General features: G+C 48.4%; 1 protein-coding gene and 2 long non-coding RNA genes across 3 annotated transcripts in view; 2 read left to right on the top strand and 1 right to left on the bottom strand.

The window, feature by feature from the left end:
• Window positions 1–13,422, bottom strand: part of LOC309847990 — a 56,048-nt gene extending 42,626 nt beyond the window's left edge. The window contains exons 1-2 of the long non-coding RNA XR_014302769.1: window positions 13,133–13,422; window positions 11,786–11,940 (exon numbers count right to left, since the gene is read on the bottom strand). This is a non-coding gene — a long non-coding RNA (uncharacterized lncRNA). The remainder of the gene's footprint in view (window positions 1–11,785; window positions 11,941–13,132) is intronic.
• The window catches only part of LOC309848361, an 801,917-nt gene that overhangs the window by 681,532 nt on the left and 100,434 nt on the right, over window positions 1–19,951 (top strand). The window lies entirely within an intron of this gene.
• ONECUT2 (one cut homeobox 2) overlaps window positions 15,451–19,951 on the top strand; it is a 59,573-nt gene continuing 55,072 nt past the window's right edge. Inside the window, exon 1 of the mRNA XM_082698918.1 lies at window positions 15,451–17,042. Within this exon, the coding sequence (XP_082555044.1) occupies window positions 15,815–17,042 (1,228 nt within the window). The 5' untranslated portion in view covers window positions 15,451–15,814. The remainder of the gene's footprint in view (window positions 17,043–19,951) is intronic.

The raw sequence follows: 19,951 nt of genomic DNA, 5'->3' as shown, positions 1-19,951 counted from the left end.
AAGAAGAGGTGGAGACCCGTCTTCCATAAAAACTCATTTCACACAGCATTTTCCAAACAAAAGGTAGCTACAAATTCTGAGCATCCAAATAAAAGTAAATATCTATGAAAGGGTTAAGTAAGAAGATACATTTTGTATACAAACAACAGGTTCTCATATATATGAAAAATAAGTAGACTGGAGTTTCCTCAAAAAGTTGAAAATGGAGCTACCTACCCTACGACCCAGCAATTGCACTACTGAGTATTTACCCTAAAGATACAAATTTAGTGATCCAAAGGGGCATGTGCACCCCAGTGTTTGTAACAGTAATGTGCACAATAGCCAAACTATGGAAAGAGCCTAGATGTCCATCAACAGATGAATGGGTAAAGAAAATTATATTAAAAAAAAATATATATATATATAATACACACACATATATATACACACACACAATGTGTATATACATATATACATGTATATACACACACACAATGGAATACTATGCAGCCATCAAAAATGAAATCTTGCCATTTGCAACGACATGAATGGAACTAAAGGGTATTATCCTAAGCTAAATAAGTTAATCAGAGAAAAAAAATTATCATATGCTCTCCCTCTGATATGTGGAATTTGAGAAACAAGACAGAGAATCATAGGAGAAGAGAGGAAAAAATAGAACGGGATGAAACCAGAGAGGGAGACAAACCATAAGAGACTCTTAATCAAAGGAAACTAACTGAGGGTTGCTGGAATGCAAGAGCTTGGGAGGGATGGGGTGGCATTGGGGAAGGTATGTGTTGTGGTGAGTGCTGATGAATCACAGACCTGTACCCCTGAAACAAATAATACATTCTATGTTAATTTAAAAATAAAACAATAAAAATAAATACATTTTTAAAGTGCTATATGACCAGTAATAATACTACTACTACTAATTAGACTGGATTAAAGACTTAGATTCAAGACCTATTCTACCACTTACTAAATGTATGATCCTAAGCAAGTCACTCAACTTCCTGAGCCTCCCATTTTTTTTCCATCTTTAAAATGAGAACAGTGATATCTGCCCTGCTTATCTTACACATTGGCTTTGAGGATCAAATGAGTGTGTGAGCATATTAAGGCTACTATCTTCATCTCATTCTTCTTTGTAACACTGTTGACGGGCTTAGGGTTTGGCTGGAGTAGGTGTTCCATAAATGTCTACAGAATGAGTAATCGCTATAGAAAAGATTTGCAAAATGAAAGCCATTAATTAGCTGATCCTACTGTATCCTCCACCTAGACCAGAAAAGCGTGATGTGTCACCCAGAGCCAGCCCAAAGTCATATCAAATGTGCTTTGAGAGCAGACCCTTGACACTGAAAATTTCTGCCACTGACCTCTTCATAAAATAAATATGGAAATGGCAGAGCAACTTGTTTCATTATATAGTATAAATTTGGCTTGTAGAGCAAATTCCTGCTGTGACAAGTTTTAGGGACCAGATAATAGTTATGGAGAATCATTCTAGCATGGAGGAGTAACGTAGCTTTTGTAGATTTCTGGCCAATGGATTCAAGTTACCCTGAGAAAACAAGACCTATCTGGTTGTAGGATAGCTAGTAGTAACAATCCCTTAACCAAATCCTTTGAAGCTCAGATTTAAAATTGAAAATGCTTCATTTATTTGAAAGGTGTTCATGGTAAAAGTCACATATTATAGAAACCCCAGCAGGGCCTGGGACAGCCCCCTGCAATCAAACACAATAATTATTTCTGCAGAAGTGTGTATGAATGTCCAGTCTAAGGGGAATAAACAGGAAAGTCTCACATCAGTTCAGTTAAGTTTATTTCAACATAAGATTCAAAAAAACTTGTGGTTTTCAGAGCTTTTTTAGGATTTTAAAAATGCAGATGAAAATAAAGTTGTATTTTTCATGAAAAAGGGGAATGGGTCCATAGTACCTTGAGATAAAAAATACTGTGTACATGCAAAGTTCTTATAAGTTTGAATATTAATATTACTCTCTTTAAATCATCTATCTAAAATCACTTTCAAAATATTTTTTTTAGTATTCAATTCAGCAAATTCTGGAATTCAGCCAGAGAGATCATCTATTTCAAACTGCCACCTAATTCAGCTGATTCCTGTGAGTAGATTCCTATCTAGACAGTCACTCAGCCCTGGCAAAATACTCCTATGGGTGAAGAATTCACTCCTTCATGTGGCAACTTGCTGCTCTTTTGGAAAACCTTAGGTATGAGAATCAAAGTCAGATCTTCTGTTACTTTTACCCCTTAGTCCTAACTCTGCCCTGGGGAGCAGGAACAACTACTCTAGTTAGCCCCTCTGTCACGTGACAGCTAGGCAAATATTTGAAGTGGTGATCACATACCAAATCATCCGCCTCCTCTCTAGGCTAAACATTTGCTCTAACTCTTCCACATAAAGTATAGTTTCCTCTTCTCTTACATCCTGAGAGCCCATACCAATCTCTAACTTATCAATGTGTATAATAAAACGAGGTAGCCAGAGCTACATAAATCTTGAGCCCAGAATGCAGGGAACCTGTTATCTTCCTTGTAAGCTATATATCATGTTCCTGAATGCAGCCTAAAATTACATTAGTTTTTGTGGGGTGTTTTTTTGTATGCAGCATGATTCTTTTGAATTGTTTTGCATTTGTAGTATATCAATCTCTACATCTCACTTGATTTACATTTTTCGGTCTCAGTAAAGGGGTTTTACATCATGTTGGTTTTCATTCCAACATTTACATTTCACTTTGAACCTTGATTTCACCTTTCTGTATATTAGCTATGGCTTCTAGCTCTGTGTCACCTACAAATCTGATGAGCAGTCCTTAACCTCCAGTAAAGACTTTAATAAAAACATTGAACAAGATAGGATCAAGAGCCTTATGGCATGCCACTGGAGACTTCCCTCCTGGATGGCATCCTCAAGTGCTTACCATCTAAAATAGCCAATGAACTCCATACACAAATAATAATACCAAGCTCTGGTTGACAGGTATTGAATGAGCAGTAGGAAAAACAGATTCTATACAGAGAAGAAAACAACACAGCTCAGAACCGAGCTCTACATTTTAGTAACTAAAATTTAAAAGGATATATCTCAGGGGCACCTGGGTGGCTCAGTGGGTTGGGCATCTGCCTTTGGCACAGGTCATGATCTCAGGGTCCTGGGGCACAGCCCCCAAGGCTCCCTGCTCAGCGTGGAGTCTGCTTCTCCCTCTCCCTCTGCTCCTCCCAGCCTTGTGTGTGGGCTCATGCCTGCTCTCTCTATCTCTCTCTCTTCTCTCTCAAATAAATTAAATCTTTTTAAAAAAAAAAAAAAAAGGATGTATCTCATTCCTGAAAGTGCATATATCTGTACTAGAGTTGCAACATAACAGCCATTTCCTACTAATGATCTCACCCAGAAATTTTACAAACCCAGCATTAAAGGATGAGTAGGATTTTGAAATGTCACAAGGAATGGGGGAATTAGCAAAGGAAACAATCTTGCCCCATTATGGATCTACAACTCCTATAGATGTAACTCTTTCTGCTGCCAACTTGACTCTACCCACCCAACCCCAATGTGCAGAAATCAATATCTTAAGTATATATGTCTTTAAATGACTGATTTCCCAAGGAATTGCTCAGTTTTAAAATCAGTCATACAGGGGAGGCCTGCCTAATTTAGTCCATGGTGCAGGCATGCAACTCTTGATCCTGGGGTTGGTGCAGGCATGCAACTCTTGATCCTGGAGTTGTGAGATCAAGTCCCATGTTGGGTGTAGAGATTACTCTAAGAAATAAAAAAGTAAAGGGGCACCTGGGTGGCTCAGTCTGCTAAACAGCTGACTCTTTATTTTGGTTCAAGTAATGATCTCAGGGTCATGAGTTGGAGCCTAAGTGGGTCTCCGTGCTCAGTGGGGAATTGTCTTGAAGATTCTCTCCCTCTGTCCCTCTTCCCACTAGTCACTTGCTCACTCTCTCTCTCTCTCCCTCTTTTTCTCTCTCTTTCTAAAATAAATAAATCTTTTAAGATTTTTTAAGTTAAAAAATAAAATAAAATAAAATGGATCACAGATCACACATAAGGCTCACATACAAGGCAAGTGACCCTGGCTTAATATGGGTTCATGTGATTGACACCCAGTGTTTTTTTTTTTTTTTTTTTTTTTTTTTCAGAATACCACAAACACAAAATATCCAGGGTTGCCTCTGTTTGCTTATATTGTGTAACAAACCTAATGTTAAACATGACCCTTGAAACTATTCCCACATCTTTCCAGTCAGGACATTTTGATGATATAGTAAATATCACCATCCTCTCACCTGGAAATAGGGTTTAAATAAGGATTTTGTCACATCAAGTAATTTTTTTTCACATAAAACTTTAAATTCTCTTCAAACGCAATACCTGTTCAAAAACTTGTAGTAAATATCCAAAAAATGACATAACTTTGAAGCAATTCTAGACTCCCCAATTACTTTGATTCATGACAGTTTCTGTTCTCTCATCCTGCCTTCTATTCCTTCTGCCTTCCTTGGGCTGAAAATTCATTAGAAATACAAACCAAAAACCCAGAATGTAATTCGAAACTGAAAGCAACAAGCCCATTCACTGAACTAGATCACGTGGAATTAGAAACAAAAGAAAATTCAGTTTGAAAATGAAAATCTTCAAAGCTTTTTGGAATATGAAGTTAATCGTTACAAATTTATCCCAACAGAAATAGCTTTTTAAGGGGCATCTGGGTGGCTCAGTCAGTTAAGTGTCTACCATGCGCACTCTCTCTCTTTTCTCCCTCTCAGATAAACAAATACAATCTTCAAAAAGAAAGAAAGAAAGAAGTAGCTTTTTAAGGCTATAAGCACCATAACTATTTGGATTCTCATTTAGAATATCTAAAAGAAAGCCCTTGGAAAATTAACCCAATCATCATAAAGACCCTATTTTGATAAAAGGGGATCCCTATCAAATCAGACTTGAAGAGACCATCTACAGAAAGGAGCTCAAAGTCACACAAGAGACAATAATCCGATTGGGACCGGAACGCAGGGCTCTTCCTCCAGATCCAGAGTTTGTTTCCACCACATCCTTGACCTTGAGACTGAGGGTAGAGGACTACACACAGCACTTCTTACATCAGTATTTTCTGACTTACCTTGACCAACATCAAACCATATCCAAAAGACAACAGAAGAAAACAAATAAATAAATAAGTAAAAATAGAAGGAAGTTAAATCTATTACTTCGAAATGAGATCTGAATAGTTGGGGTTTTTTTTCTCCTTTATACAAGAAACATAAAGCTGTATGCAACTATAAGACGTTTTTAAAGTGTAAATATTTTAAATATTTTAATATTTAATACTAAATATTATAAGTATAAATATTTGAAAATATAAAATATTCCACTAAAGTAGAGGATTCAGGAAAGCAGTGTCCACATCTAACTTGTTCATTGCTCTATCCCCAGCATCTATGTGGTAACATATTTCTGGGTTCTTTCTGCTTGTTTTCTGGTTTTTGCTGCCCATGATCCAAATACCCTTCTTATTTTAAAGTAATTCCCTACAGTAGGCAGTATAGGTAGAATGAGTGACCCTCTTCTCGCCTTCTGGTAGTTAGGACAGCACCCAGCTGGTTCTTGTGGAGGCAACATAAAAACACAGGGATAGCAAAGAAGTTACTCTTGGCAGCAGTGACAGAGACAACAGTGTCTGCTAGTCTCCCCTGGTCACTGCTTTCCAAACTGCACTCCTACTGCTTCTGTGAGCTACCTGGTTTTTGCCCTGAAAGTTCTTTTCTACTTCAGTTGGTTCAAGGCGGATTCTGCTTATAACCAAAACTTCTAATAGGCACATAGTAGGCATTCAGTAAATATTTCTAAAATGAACAAATAAATTAATAAAGCAATTAACCACCATCGTAATTTTCTGTATAACACTTACAGTTTTCAAGAACGCCCCAATATTCTGCATCTGGTTGCAACTGCATTTATGTTCCAATATTTAAGTTATGACATTTAACCGAGGCAAGTTTTTCTTAATTCAAGAATCAAATTTTAAAAAAAATTTTTTTAACTAAACAAGGGTTAGACTTCATTTCTCAAAGTCTGCCATAATATCTCTTGGTGTCAGCTACCACTGTGAGCAATACCATTTAAGTAATAAGTAAGTTGATGATGTAAAACCTCTAAAAGAGAAGTTTAAAATAAGAGCTAGGGAGAAAAATCAAGTGTGAGTATTAGAAATGAAAAAAGTGAAATAATTTTATTCAAAAGAAATTAGATTTGGAAATAGATTCAAAAAAGTCTTTAAAAAGGCAACTGAAACTTCAGATATGAGCTGACATTGGGCAGGGGCACGGTGGGTGGAAACGGTTCGGGGACTTGGAAGGAACAGCATCTGCAAAGGTAAAAACTGTGTCCCTTCACAACACAAAACTCTTTGCTAATCAGATGGCTCTATTTAACCTACTTGGTTTGTGAATTCTTAAAAATGTTTCCATTCACCCCCACCTCTACTCCACTGAAAGCTAAAATCAACCAGAACTCATCCCTTCCCCCACAAAATCCCCTGATTTCAAAGAAGGGGGAGGAGGGATTCATACAGAAAACTGCTTTCAAATTCAGTATCATAGTTTTCTAGCAGATGTATATGATTATTCAAAGGATTTTCAGAAATCTTTCACGCCTGGAATCAACCAAATGGAAAATTCTAAAGACTTCACACATTTATACTGAGAAGCCATGTTTGAAACGCGGTGTATCAAAATGTGATGTTTCAGAATTGCCCTGAGAAATTCCACTCCCTTGTTACCAATTTCCGTTGATCAGGCAAAGTGCTATTAACATAGTGCATTGTATTCGGTTTCTGTGAACACAAAGCCCCAAAACCAGGTCTCCCCTGGCTGATAGTTGGAAACCATTACAAAATCCATTAAACCATCTCAGTAAGCAAGAGAGGAAAGGCCATTTTGTGTTCAGTGACCTATACTCAGCCCCATGGATTATGAAGCAGGCAATGTAGTGCCTTTTTGACTCTATATCTGGTCTCCAGGGAGCCTGAGCTCAACTCTTTCCCGGATAAAGTCTGAAGAACACATTTCACCAAACAAAAGTGGATAGTAAACACTTCAAAGTAGTTTTAAGAAGAGAGAAAGAGAAAAATGAAACACTGGGGATAAGGGGTGTTAAACGTTTTATTACTTTTGCTTTACGTAGCCTATACATTCCCTGTATAATTTGTGATTCCTCTAAAACGTGGTATAAAAAGCAATTTCAAATGGTAAAGTAAACCACACGGCTTTAAGACGACCCAAGAGGAGAACCTAAACTGTATAGACCAAACTGGCTTCCAGTGCTTTTCTGATCTAGATGGAGGGGGAGGGGAGCTCTTCCTACACTCTCTGAATACATCAAATCCTTCTACATTTTTGTGTCTACAGAACCATAATGGCTTCTTCAGCATGTTCTCTCCGCACGGTTGCGTCGGCTCGCGGCTCCGAGCGCACCGAGAATCCTTCTCAGGACCACATTCCCCACCCCGTGCCTGAGCAAAGCAGAGGGAAGCCGCCTGCCCTGCCCTCGGGGCTCCTGGCTCCGACCTCGAGGACACCTGAGACTTGTTGCTCGGGTGGCGGGAACTCACCATTATCGACCGAACGCGGGTCGCCCTGCGCACGGGGAGGACGGCCTGTGCCCGCACCCGGCGTCCCAGGCCGGGCGTCCCGCGCGCAGGGGACGCCGCGGCCCCGAGAGCCTCTGCGCCTCGCGGGATCGGGCCTGGAGCGGGGCGGCGGTCCTACAAATCCCGCGCCCGGAGCGCGGGGACCGGAAGCGCCCGCGGTCCGCCCTTCCGCCTCCAGAAGGCGGGCGCGGGGCCGGGGAGCCGCGCCAGGCCTGGGGCTCCCGCTGGCGTGGCCCGGCAGGCCTCGGGGGAGCCTCTTTCCACCCCCGGCCCGTTGCCTTCGCCTCCCTCGGTCTCCTCCCGAGAGGGCGAGAGCAGGCCGGAGGAGGGATCCCAGCCTGGGCCCCGGACCCCGACCCCGCCGGGCCTAGCTCGAGGAGAGGAGCCCGAGCCCAGGCGGCCCGACCCTGCGGCGTGCGCGGCCCGGGCCCGGGCGGGGAGGCAGGCCAGGGTGCCCGGTCGAGGGCGGTCGAGGGCACCCGAGGGCCCGGCCGACTCCCCTCCCTTGCGCGCACCCCGCGGTCTCCCCACCCCCACTCGCTCCGGGAATCAATAGCGACCGCTGATTTTTCACGACAATTGCAGCTGTCTAATTCATCAGTGAATAATTAAATCAGAAGCAGCCAGGCCTGCCTGAGCCAGGGCCCGGCTTGGCGTCGGAGACGAGGGGTCTCCCCCAGCAGATCCCATCCAACTGGGGGCCCCGTTGGGAGCCGGGAGGGCCGCCAGGGGACAGGCCTCGCCCTGTGCCGCCGCCGGGAGAGCGGCCGCGCGTGAAGGAGCAGGAGCTCAGGGCAGGGAGAAAGCGCGCGTGGCCTGGGGACAGGCAGGGCACCCCGCCGAGGAGCTCCATCTGCGGGCTTGTTCCAGATCCTCCGGCCCCGCAGGGTCTCGCGTGGGGCTGCGCTTTCCACTCCCCTCACGCCGACTTCGCGAAGGGAGAGGAAATCACCCTCAGAAGGCGATTTGCCTTTGAGGAAGATGGAGAGGAGCCGAGAGAAGCGCCTAGAAACGGCATTGATTTAGACATCAATCCTGGCCGGCTCCCTCCGGCTCCCTCCGCCTCCCGAGCCGCGGGGCCGCGCAGCCCCCTCCCCGGGAAGAGGCTCGCCTCGGGGCCGGAGGCCGGCCGGCTCCACCGGGCTGGCGAGGCTGCGCCGAAAGCCGCACCGGGGCACGGCCGGCCCGGGGAGCCCCGCGCCCGCGGCCTCGACGCCCGCTTCTGCGCCGCGGGAGCGGCCGGCGCGAGCACCGCTCCGCCGCGGCCAACAGGTCTCCCGAGTCAGGAGCGCCGCCGCATCCTCTCTCCCAGCCCCGGCGGCCCGACGCCCTCGGAGCCCGGGTTCTCCAGAAGCGGCCAAACCACCTGTGTCTGGCCGGGCCCGAGCCCGGGCCCCGGCGCTGCTGCGAGTGGCCCGCGGGGACCGCGTCGGGCTCCCCCAACCACCACGGCTCCCACAGCTACGAAATCGCCGCCCGTGAACCCGGTGGTCGGCCAGAGATGCTTTTCCTACACGCTTGGAAGTGAAACAGTTCAAAATTCTAAAAGAGGGGCACCGAAGCGATTTCCCGAGATAAAATACTCCTAAAATAATCTTCATGTGATATATTACTTTTGATCGTGTCGTCTTCAAAGATCAGCGCAGACTCACTTCGTTATTTAATTATTTTAGGAGCTGATATACACACGGAATCTAAAAAGCATATACCATGTGATTTTTTTAATAAAGGAATCTTCTGACTCGCAAAAATATTTTAAACCCCTCGATTGCTTTTGTTAGTTTTCAAATAAAAATATTATCTTTAGAAATCGAAAATAATATTTCTTAAGTTTAAAAGCCGGCCAACTCTTTCTTTTTTCGGTACTCTGTCCTCTTTTTTAAATTACATCGTAGGGAGACAATAAAATTACAGAAAAAGATTTTAAACTCTCCCATTTTCATAGAGAGTAAACGTGGTGGATATTTGTATTAATACCTAAACAATATTGAATCCTCAATCAAAAGTGGCTATGTCCAGAGCAAATAAATGATCGTTTTAAGACGGTAATAAATAAAAGGCAATGCCCGTGTTTAGTGTCTCAGGGTAACTTGAAAACAGTTCTACTTTCAGAGAGTTAAATTTGTCCTTTTTACAATCAACTGCAACTTTTGCCTTCCCTTTGAAAGGACAACAAAAAAGATTTCACGCACAACTTAACCTGAACAAAAGGACCTCACGCCAGTTTTTCTTTTGTGGGGTGACAACTGGAGGAGAGGAAAACTTTATTTTAAGCATACATGAATTGTATTTTTGGAAACCCAAAACTGTACTTTTGGAAACCCATTTAAAAGAAAATGCGACTGCAGATTCACGTGGCTCAAAACCGGTGCTCCAGGGCTTTGGTGGAGAGAAATAATGGAACAGGTACTAAAGGCCACGGCGATAAAACTCATCTCGTTCTCAGGCTAACAAGTTGCTTTCTCAAAGTGTGCAACGTTCTTTTACAGAAAAAGCTGTATTCCGGCTGAGGGTCGTCGTGCAGGCTCCCCCCACCCCAGCCTTCCCACCGTCCCCTTCCCCCAGAAAAAGAAGCTCTCTGATCGCTGCTGTTCCAAATGCTCAAATTCCCCTTCACTTTTTTGAATTTCATTTTCCCCAACAGTCAAATTATTTCTGCCACGAGCTTCTACAGTGGTAGCAGCCGCGAAAACAGAACCAGGGGGTAGCCCCAAAGAAGGTCCTGTGGTGGGCCGCGAATTCCAGAGAAGGAAAATGTCCTGGGCAAGGTCTGCAACCCCAGCACTCAACCACGGTCACCTCCAGTCCGGATCAGAGGCCCAGGCTCTGATTTCCACCCAAACTCCTCCCGCGAGGGGGTCGGGGAACCAAGCCAGAACCGGAATGGAGAGGGACAGAAGTGTGTGTGTGTGTGTGTGTGTGTGTGTCCATCCCTGAGGGCACAGTAACTCCAACAATTTCCTGTCTGTGGGCATGGAGGGGGAACGATCAAGGTTCGCCGACCTAGTCTCTGGCTTTCTTTAAAACTAGGCAGGAGGACCCGCTTGCTACTTAGCTCTGCGGAGCTGAGGATTCGGCCGCTGCCTCTCCAGACTCGTCGCCCCAGGAGCAGGTGCGACCGCTCTTCTGGCTCGGGGTCTCCTCCTTCTCCCCGCCCTCAAGCCCGCCCACTGCCCGCGCCGGAACTACTGAGGCTCGGGCGGGTTTCGCTGGGTTCGCCCCGCAGCCCTACTCCCCACCTGCAAACCCAGGTGGTGCTTGGGGCTGTGAGAGAAGCCTCCCCCAGCTGACAGAGCAGCTTCATTCTTCTTTTCCTAAGAGACCAGCGGAAGGTGGGAAGAACACTAACACACTCCAAATGATCCTCCGTCCTGGCGCACTCTGTCACCCGAAAAGTTAAGGGCCGTCCCTGACAGCTCCTAACTAAACTGGCTTTTCGGATTTTAACCAGATTGACGCAGAGGAGAAGCGAGTTCACGAAAAAGGACCCATGGGACCTCCCCACCTAAAACACTTCAACAACAACTTTCCTGGATTCGAATGGAATCCGCGAAGTGTCAGAGAATTTCTGAGCTGAGAGGCGGAAGAGGGTCAATGGTGCCGGGCTTCGGTTTTAGTGTTCTTCTCCTTGTGTTCAACCAGCCTGAGCTTTCAGGCAGAATAAAATTGGAGCTAATGGAGATATCAAACAGAGCCACAATTCCGAAGGCTCCCTTCCCTCCACAAGCACCCACCGTCCATCTGCAAGTGTAATCACAGAGACTTGCGGTGTCTTCATCACTAGAGGCTCCGGGAAAAGGGGGAGAAATTTCTCCGTTGTTAAAAGAAACCCTCTATTATCACTATTATTATTTGTGTATAGCAACATGAGAATTCTCCCCCCCCCCTTAAAATTCCCCCACAATATTGAAACAGCATTTGTTGTACGATTCATACAAACGCTTGAGGCCTTTCTGGAAAACCATTACCATTCAATGGCTAGAAAATTGCTCTCCTTCCTTTAAAAAAAAAAAAAAAAAAAAGGCTCAGCAGCAGCTACAACCGACAACAAAAACTTTCTCCTGCATAATCCTCCTCCTCGAAATGACAAAGAAATGATATTGACTTACCCCTGAACGGATGAAGTGTTTGATAAGGGGGGGACTTTTCTGAAGATTTCTTTTCGGGAGCCACACAGACAGCTGCAATTCATGGGCGACACTGATTGCCAGAAACGCTCTGGATTGGCATGGGGTCTGCAGCTCACAGATCCTGATCAATACCCCTACACTCACGCGCCAGATGGTTTGGGGAAGGACAAAAATAAAATAGTCCAAATCAACCCACCATTATGTCTTTTTGTATTGCTTTGATAAACCTAGTTGTAGCACAAATGTGTTCTCCTAACACAAAACCTTCCTCAGGATTTTGAACATTTGGGTAGAAATAAGCAGCCCCCCTCTTCTTGGGATTTGGGCTGTGGTTACTGTTGTTTAGAAACAAAGCTATTGGGCCCCTTATCCAGACTGGGTTGACTTGTGGTCTATGTATTTGTGTGTGTGTGTGTGTGTGTGTGTGTGTGAATAATTTATAGGGTCTCTGTTTTAATTGAATGCTCACCTTTCTTTCCCTCTCAGAGCCTAAAAATTTTTTTTAATATGAAAACACATATGAAAAGCTCTGGCAGTAAAAATGTCCGGTCTATTCCTACAATTCTTAACTCAAGTGTTTTCTTTTTCCTTTTATAATGCAGTACCTTACATTTGTTGTCAAAGCTGTATTTTATTTACAGACTTCTTTTGACCATGTAAGTGTCTGATTTTGAAGAAAATCAGATCTGCGGACGTGGTATGTTAAGAAAGGGATTTCCTGATCTCAGTATATTGGCTGGTGTAACTGTTTGTCCAGACTCTAACAGTCGTGAAATAGCATGCCTGTCTACTATCCATTTGTGAATCAAATGCTGAGGGGAAAGGGAACAAGAGTGTAGCTTCCATTTTTTTTTTTTTAATTCTGAGTTACACAACTTCTGAATGTTAGAGTACGTGTGTAAATAAAGGGCAGTTAGAAAGTACATTTTCCTTTTATTTTCTTAGAGAAAGGAACATCAAAGATATTTTAAAACATATTTGAAAATCTTATTAATACTGATATTCTTAAAATTATCTTCAAGTAGAAAATATTTTTTCCTTTTTAGAAAGGGAAAAGGCATGCAAGACTAATTTACTAAAAATGCACATTAATTTCCCTTTTAAATGGGTTTTAGGTTGACATACAAAACCTCAAACCATCATTAAGAAAAACAACATGGAAAATCTGCTTTAATCTAGCCCAATGAAATTATACACAAAGAAGCCAATACGATTTCATGATTTCCCTGAGATCGCCAATATTGATCGAGGGAAGGGGGAGGGATGGTGGGAGGCAGGGCGGAGGGAGAGAGGGAGGTAGGAAGGCAGCAAGAATATGCAACTCACCTTTCAACTCTCCAGCACGTGACTGCTCCCAGGCACACCAAAATGCAATTCCCAGGAGCAGATTTATCTTGGTAGCCTGGTAAACGAGTTTATCATTTTGAAAAATTATTTTAATGGCCATCTATATATTCAGTCTTCCGTATGAAGGCAGTGCCTACTCAATGTCCCAGCCTGGGGTCCCTGGCCACTCTTTAAGCCTGAAGCCAAGGCAGAGAAGGCTGTGTTCAGCGTTGGGGCATATCAGACTCATTCCCCAGCCTTGCTGCTCTCTTGCCCTATTTCAGTCTCTGAGCACTCCTAGACCAACAGGAGGTTGCGCTCTTGTGAACTTCTGTTCAACTCAGTAAGTTTTTCAAACATTAACTGTTTCAAATTATCCAACTGTCCAGCTGCCATATATAAGGTGGGGAGTGAAAAGAGAGACAGTAAGAGAGGGTTGAGGGGGAGAGGAAAGAGAGAAACAGAAAAATCGGTTATTTTACCTAATTTTGTGACATTAAAAAATGTTAGCAGCTAGAAAAGTGTGTCTAGCAAAGTGGAGGAACGTCCACGTTCTTACTCGGGCTCTGATATAACAAAGAAGCTGCTTGAGTGAATAATTGGCAATATATTGGTCAGACTCAATGAAGTTGATCTATCAATAACGTCACTGTACATTCATGTGACAGAATGGTGTGGGAGTGGGTGGATTTTTTTTTCTTTTTCTTTTTTCTTTTTTTGCTCTGTAGCTAGAAGGGAAAGGAGGGCAGCAGGAAAAGGTCACCAAGACTAAGAACTATTTTCCAAATGAATCAAACCTTTTCTCTAGCACCAGGAAGGCAAATACAGTATTCCAGGCTGTGTGTCCTTGTTTTCTTATCAAGTTTTCTCTAACAGCTGGAAGTGGTTGGAGGGGGCTGTCTTAAGGAGACCCCCCGCTCTTCTTTTGACAGCTGATCAAAAGAAAATAGGTCACGCTTCTCAAACTTATGTCCACCCTGTCCTTAATTACTGTCTCTTTAAACAAAGGCAACATCTGCGCAACCTCAGCTAGCTTGAATCTTGGGAGGCAAACAGAGCGCAACCTGCTTTGGAAGAATCTGTTACTTTTAAGGGTTTCAATGCCCGGTAGCTCCCTGTCTTCAGCCGCCCCTCCACCCCCACCCAGGCCTCGGAAATATCCACCTCCGCTCCGCTCCACTTCCAACGGAAATTCTGGGTAGACGAAGGTGCACTTTTTAAAGCTGCGGCTCGAGAGCCTTCTAAAACTCGCCAGGGTTCTGGTCTTTTCAGAAACAAGTTTTTGATATACAGGTGTCGACCGAGGGTCGGTGCCATCTACCCACAGCCCCAACCTGGGGCTTTCCTTTCTCGGGGTTCGAGTGTGTGTGTGTATGTGTGTGTGTGCGCGCGCGCGCGGGGACGCGATAAAAGAAAAATCCGCGGGTGTCGTCCGGGAAGGTTTACGTACTCCTTGCTCCCAGAAGTTTGCTCACTACAGGCTTTGGGAACAGTCTTGCCGCCCCCCACCCACAACCACTTCTTTACAAGACGCTAATGGAGGGAGCGTTTGGTCACCTTGAAAGCGCAGCTCCTAGAGTTCTAGTTTTGTTTTGCAATCTAACAGAGCCCTTCTGAAGCCTCATAACTGGGAGATTTATGGGCTCGCCGGGTAATTAAATGATGTTATTGTGTTAACTTTGCTTGGATTACGGTGGCCCGCGCCGCCTGTGGGCTCGCGTCGCCGGCCGCAGCTCCGAGGCAGCGAGGGTCCTGGGCTTCCTTTCGCCCGGCAGATTATGCAAACCTGGGTCTCGGGAATTTACCCTGCATTAGAATACCTAAGCGCCTGCATTTTAAAAGGGTAAACTACTGGCTCTCAGATAGAGACGCTTGGGAAGTGGCTCGCTAGGAGACTTGGGTTTGTATTTTCACAGTACAGACCGGCTTGGTAGCCTCCAGAAAAGCTGTGGGGTGAGGCAAAGGGAACTAAGGCAATGCCCTTTTCTACAGATCGCAGCTGCTCAAGAGGGACACAGAGCGGCATCTTTAACATAATTTCTCTCCCTCGCTCGCACTCTCGCCTCTCTCTCCCCACTGCACTCTCTTCCCCTCCCTCCCTCTCCTTGACGTTTGATTCTAGTGGCAAAGGAGGAAAAAAGGCACAGAGCCGTCAGCCAAACCTGAAACACATGGCCCCGCCCCCTCCTCAGCCATTGGCAGCCTCACTCAGGAGGCCCGCCCCCCGGGGCGGTAGCGCACTCGGAGTGGCTGTTTGCAGCGCCCATCGGGCGCTGCCCCGCCCCGGGTCCGGGAGGCTAGGTTGGCTGCCCCGGCGAGCGGCAGAGCCCTTCTGGACAGCTCCCGCTCACCCAAACAGAAGACGTCGGCGCCGGAGCGGGCTCGGACATGGCGAGGCAGCGCGCCGGCCCGAGCGGTGGGGCCCGGTGATCCCTCCCTCCCTCCCCGCCCCCTCCCCTCTCCCGCTCGCACGCCCCGTCCGCCCCCACCCCACCCCCACCCCGGGCGCGCCCGCCTGCCCGCCCGCAGCCCGGGGCGCACACCCGCACGCACGCTCCCCTCCACACACTCGCGCACTCCCGCGCCCTCCCCCGCTCCCGCGACCGAGCTCCGCCACGCGCGCCTTGCCAGCCCGCCGGCCGCCCCCGCCGCCCCCGCCGCCCCCGGGCCCCGATGGACTGAATGAAGGCTGCCTACACCGCCTATCGATGCCTCACCAAAGACCTAGAAGGCTGCGCCATGAACCCGGAGCTGACAATGGAAAGTCTGGGCACTTTGCACGGGCCGGCCGGCGGCGGCAGCGGCGGGGGCGGTGGCGGGGGCGGCGGGGGCGGCGGCGGGGGCCCGAGCCATGAGCAGGAGCTGCTGGCCAGCCCCAGCCCCCACCACGCGGGCCGCGGCGCTGCTGGCTCGCTGCGGGGCCCGCCGCCGCCGCCAACAGCGCACCAGGAGCTGGGCACGGCGGCAGCGGCAGCGGCGGCGGCGTCGCGCTCGGCCATGGTCACTAGCATGGCCTCGATCCTGGACGGCGGCGACTACCGGCCCGAGCTCTCCATCCCGCTCCATCACGCCATGAGCATGTCCTGCGACTCGTCCCCGCCCGGCATGGGCATGAGCAACACCTACACCACGCTGACGCCGCTCCAGCCGCTGCCGCCCATCTCCACGGTGTCGGACAAGTTCCACCACCCGCACCCGCACCACCACCCGCACCACCACCACCACCACCACCACCAGCGCCTGTCGGGCAACGTCAGCGGCAGCTTCACCCTCATGCGCGACGAGCGCGGGCTCCCGGCCATGAACAACCTCTACAGCCCCTACAAGGAGATGCCCGGCATGAGCCAGAGCCTGTCCCCGCTGGCCGCCACGCCACTGGGCAACGGGCTGGGCGGCCTCCACAACGCGCAGCAGAGCCTACCCAACTACGGGCCGCCGGGCCACGACAAAATGCTCAGCCCTAACTTCGACGCGCACCACACTGCCATGCTGACCCGCGGTGAGCAGCACCTGTCTCGCGGCCTGGGCACCCCGCCCGCGGCCATGATGTCGCACCTCAACGGCCTGCACCACCCGGGCCATGCTCAGTCCCATGGGCCGGTGCTGGCGCCCAGCCGCGAGCGGCCACCCTCGTCCTCCTCTGGCTCGCAGGTGGCTACATCGGGCCAGCTGGAGGAGATCAACACCAAAGAGGTGGCCCAGCGCATCACCGCGGAGCTGAAGCGCTACAGCATCCCCCAGGCGATCTTCGCGCAGAGGGTGCTGTGCCGGTCTCAGGGGACTCTCTCCGACCTGCTCCGGAACCCCAAACCGTGGAGTAAACTCAAATCTGGCAGGGAGACCTTTCGCAGGATGTGGAAGTGGCTGCAGGAGCCCGAGTTCCAGCGCATGTCCGCCTTACGCCTGGCAGGTAAGCACAGAGGGTCTCCTGGACCCCGGCTGCTGGGGAGAGTTCTCCGGGTGTTTGTGGCCCCAGGTCAGTGCGCCTGGCTTCGGTTCTTCCCTCCTCTGCGCTATGCACTTCCTATTTTCTCTCCACTTTATTTCTTGTTCTGTCATTTCCTCCTTCTGCTCCCTTGTTCCTTTTCTGTCCTTTTTTTCTTCGCATTTTCATACTTCTCTTCCTCCCTCCTTGACTCCAAGCTTTCATTGACCCATGCTCCACCACCACATTTCATTCACCCTCCCCTGAATGTGCCAATTTTACCCCCTCTTTTTGCCTTCCCTAGTTGTGGGACAAGGGAGGAGGTGCGCTGTGTCTACTAGGAGCTTTCTCTTTACAGGACTCACAGAGACTCAGGATTGGCCCTGTGCACTTGAACTCTAGCTTAGACAATACATTTCAGTTTTCCAGGCTGCCTGGTTTCCTTGTATGGAGGCAGTTGAGGCGCTTTGCTCTTCAGAAAGGAAAAAAAGAAATCTCCGTTCTTTTCCTACCCACCATACCAGGCAAACTTGTTTAGTTATTAGCAGGAGTCACAGTCTTGACCGCGCGGGGGAACGGATGGTAGGATACAACAGCGCTTTCCAGACATCTCCGGCCTTGGCGCTGGCTCGGGGAGTTTCTGACCGAAAGAGCCGGCTCGGGCCAGTTCCCGTGTCATTGCCTACCGAGAGGGAAGGGTGCCAGGACGAAGGTTGGGACTAATACATTCACCTCTAGGAGGATGGGGGAGGAAAAACTAAGAATGGAAAGCTGCCTAAGTCGCCGGCCACGCTCGCCCGGCACCCAGCTTTTGCTGGCATTCGCCGAGGTCTGGCTGGACTCGGAGAGAGGCTGGGCGTTTGTGAGGAGAGGTGCTGAAATTAAGATGCACGTTAGTTAAAGCATCTTGGCCACTGGCTACAGGCTCCGCCTTTGCATTAAGCGGACGCTGATTGTGCGCGTAGCGCGGCGGCGGGGAGGGCAGGCGGCCCGCGGGAGGGGACCGGTCGACGCGTTGGTTACATTGTTCTGGAGCGGGCTTGGTTCTTTGTGCCTCCTCTAGCGGCCAAGCCGCGAGGTACAGCCCTCTATTGTTCTAGGAGCACAGATACCTCCTGTGTGGGCGGCGGGAGCTAGAGAGAAAGACGTAGCGGTGGCTGCGACTGACAGACAGTTGCGCGCTTTTGTGCGCGCAGACCAAGAGCGGTGCGTGTGGCAGTTGCGCTGCCTCCAGGACTTAGCCTTGAGTCCAGAGGAGCAAAGGGTCCAGGCGACCCACTGGGTAGGATACACAGTATCCTACTGCAAGTCTGTATGGGCAGTTTCTCTTGGATCCGTAAGCCACCGAGGGGACAATTCTTAGTGGCAGTGATTTACATTGGTGCGGAAAGTGGGATGTGCGTTGTGTGCGGCCGGCAGGGTCCGAGCCAGCTATACACAACGCGCTTCCGGAGCGGCGAGCTCAAGCTTCCTCTCCCGCTCCCTGGGGCTTTCCTCGCACCACTGAGCCTGGCTTACGGGGTACACTCTACCGACGCGGGACGGGGCTGGGGGCGTGTTCACCCAGGCTTGGGGAGGGGGCGTTTCCACTCTGACAGCCTCCGCCTTTCCCCGCTGTTGGAGGATTCCAATCTCCAAGCAGTAATCGCCCCCTCGGTATTGATCTGAAAAGGTAAAGAAAACTATACCCCCTAAAGCTTCCCCAAATCTATGGACTCCTAATACTTTTGTGTGCTTTTAGTAATCTTTCTCCTTTAGCTTACTCTTCGTTCTCTACCACAATTCTCTTATTTGCTCCTCGTTCCTAGAAAAGATTAAGCAGTGAATAGAGGGCAGCCATCAGAAATAAACTGGAGGCTTGCTGACACTTCTGAACAGTGCGGTACTCCTTTGTCTTGGCCCCCCAAAACTCCACCAGTGCCTCTCAGGTGAGCGCCAGCAGCGCCTGGGTTCCCTGGCCTGGGCAGCCAGAAGAAACTTGGCAGCTGGACTGGAGGGTACAGTTAAAGGACAGCTTTTCCCTTCCAGACCATCTCAGAACGCTGCCGCCCCCTCACGCCTGTCCTGCAAAGGACAGAGCTAGAAAGAGAAAGAAAGAAAGAGAAATAGATCGTGTGCCTTGTGCCTATGTGTGACTGAAAGTGACATGGCAAGTAATGCTTGACCTGTTAGCCCACCTTAGCCCCAAGCATTGCTGGGATAAGGGAAAGTGAGGCATATGTGGGGATCCCCAGTCCCACCACCCACCCCAGGAAAGTCAAGGTAGGGGACACTCCTCAAAGGCTGGCCCCAAGGAGAAGTGCTGAAGCCACCTCCACAGGAAATTGAAAGCCTCCTTCATCGAGTAGGAAATTCCTGCTGAGGACCCCGCTTTGCTCAAGCATTCAAATGTGTGTCTGTTTTATTACCCCGAGTTGAAAAGGGACAAGGGCTTTAGCCTTTTTATCTGGCCATTTTATCAGCAACTACAAGTGTGTTGAGTGGTTATTATTACATAGGAGCCTTTTCAGTATGGGGTCAGTAGATCAGTCTCTTCAGACGCTGACACAGAAGCTAGGACTGGTAAGTAGGTATTATGTGCTCAGGAGTGCTAGGGGACAGGAGCAAATGGAGAAGAAAAGCAGAGGCCTTCCCCGCCAGGAGTATCGATCGGAATCCCCGCAGGGACGCCACTGAGGACCCACGAGGCAGGGCTCTGGGGGCTTAAACAAGCCCATGGCTCCACAGGGCAGCTGGTCCTGCCTGCCAGGCTCGAGCCTCCAAGAGCAGCCTGGGCACCTCCAGCTTGCCCCAACCAGGCCTCTTTTCTGTCCCTTCCTCTCCTTTTAGTTTCCCTTTCTCTTTCTCATTTTGGCCCCCTCTGGGTCTTGCCAGAGGCTCAAGCAGGCAGGGGT

The sequence above is a fragment of the Mustela nivalis genome (assembly GCF_964662115.1).
Source record: "Mustela nivalis genome assembly, chromosome: 14".
Lineage (NCBI taxonomy): Eukaryota > Metazoa > Chordata > Mammalia > Carnivora > Mustelidae > Mustela > Mustela nivalis.
This window is presented reverse-complemented; position numbering and strand designations above follow the sequence as displayed.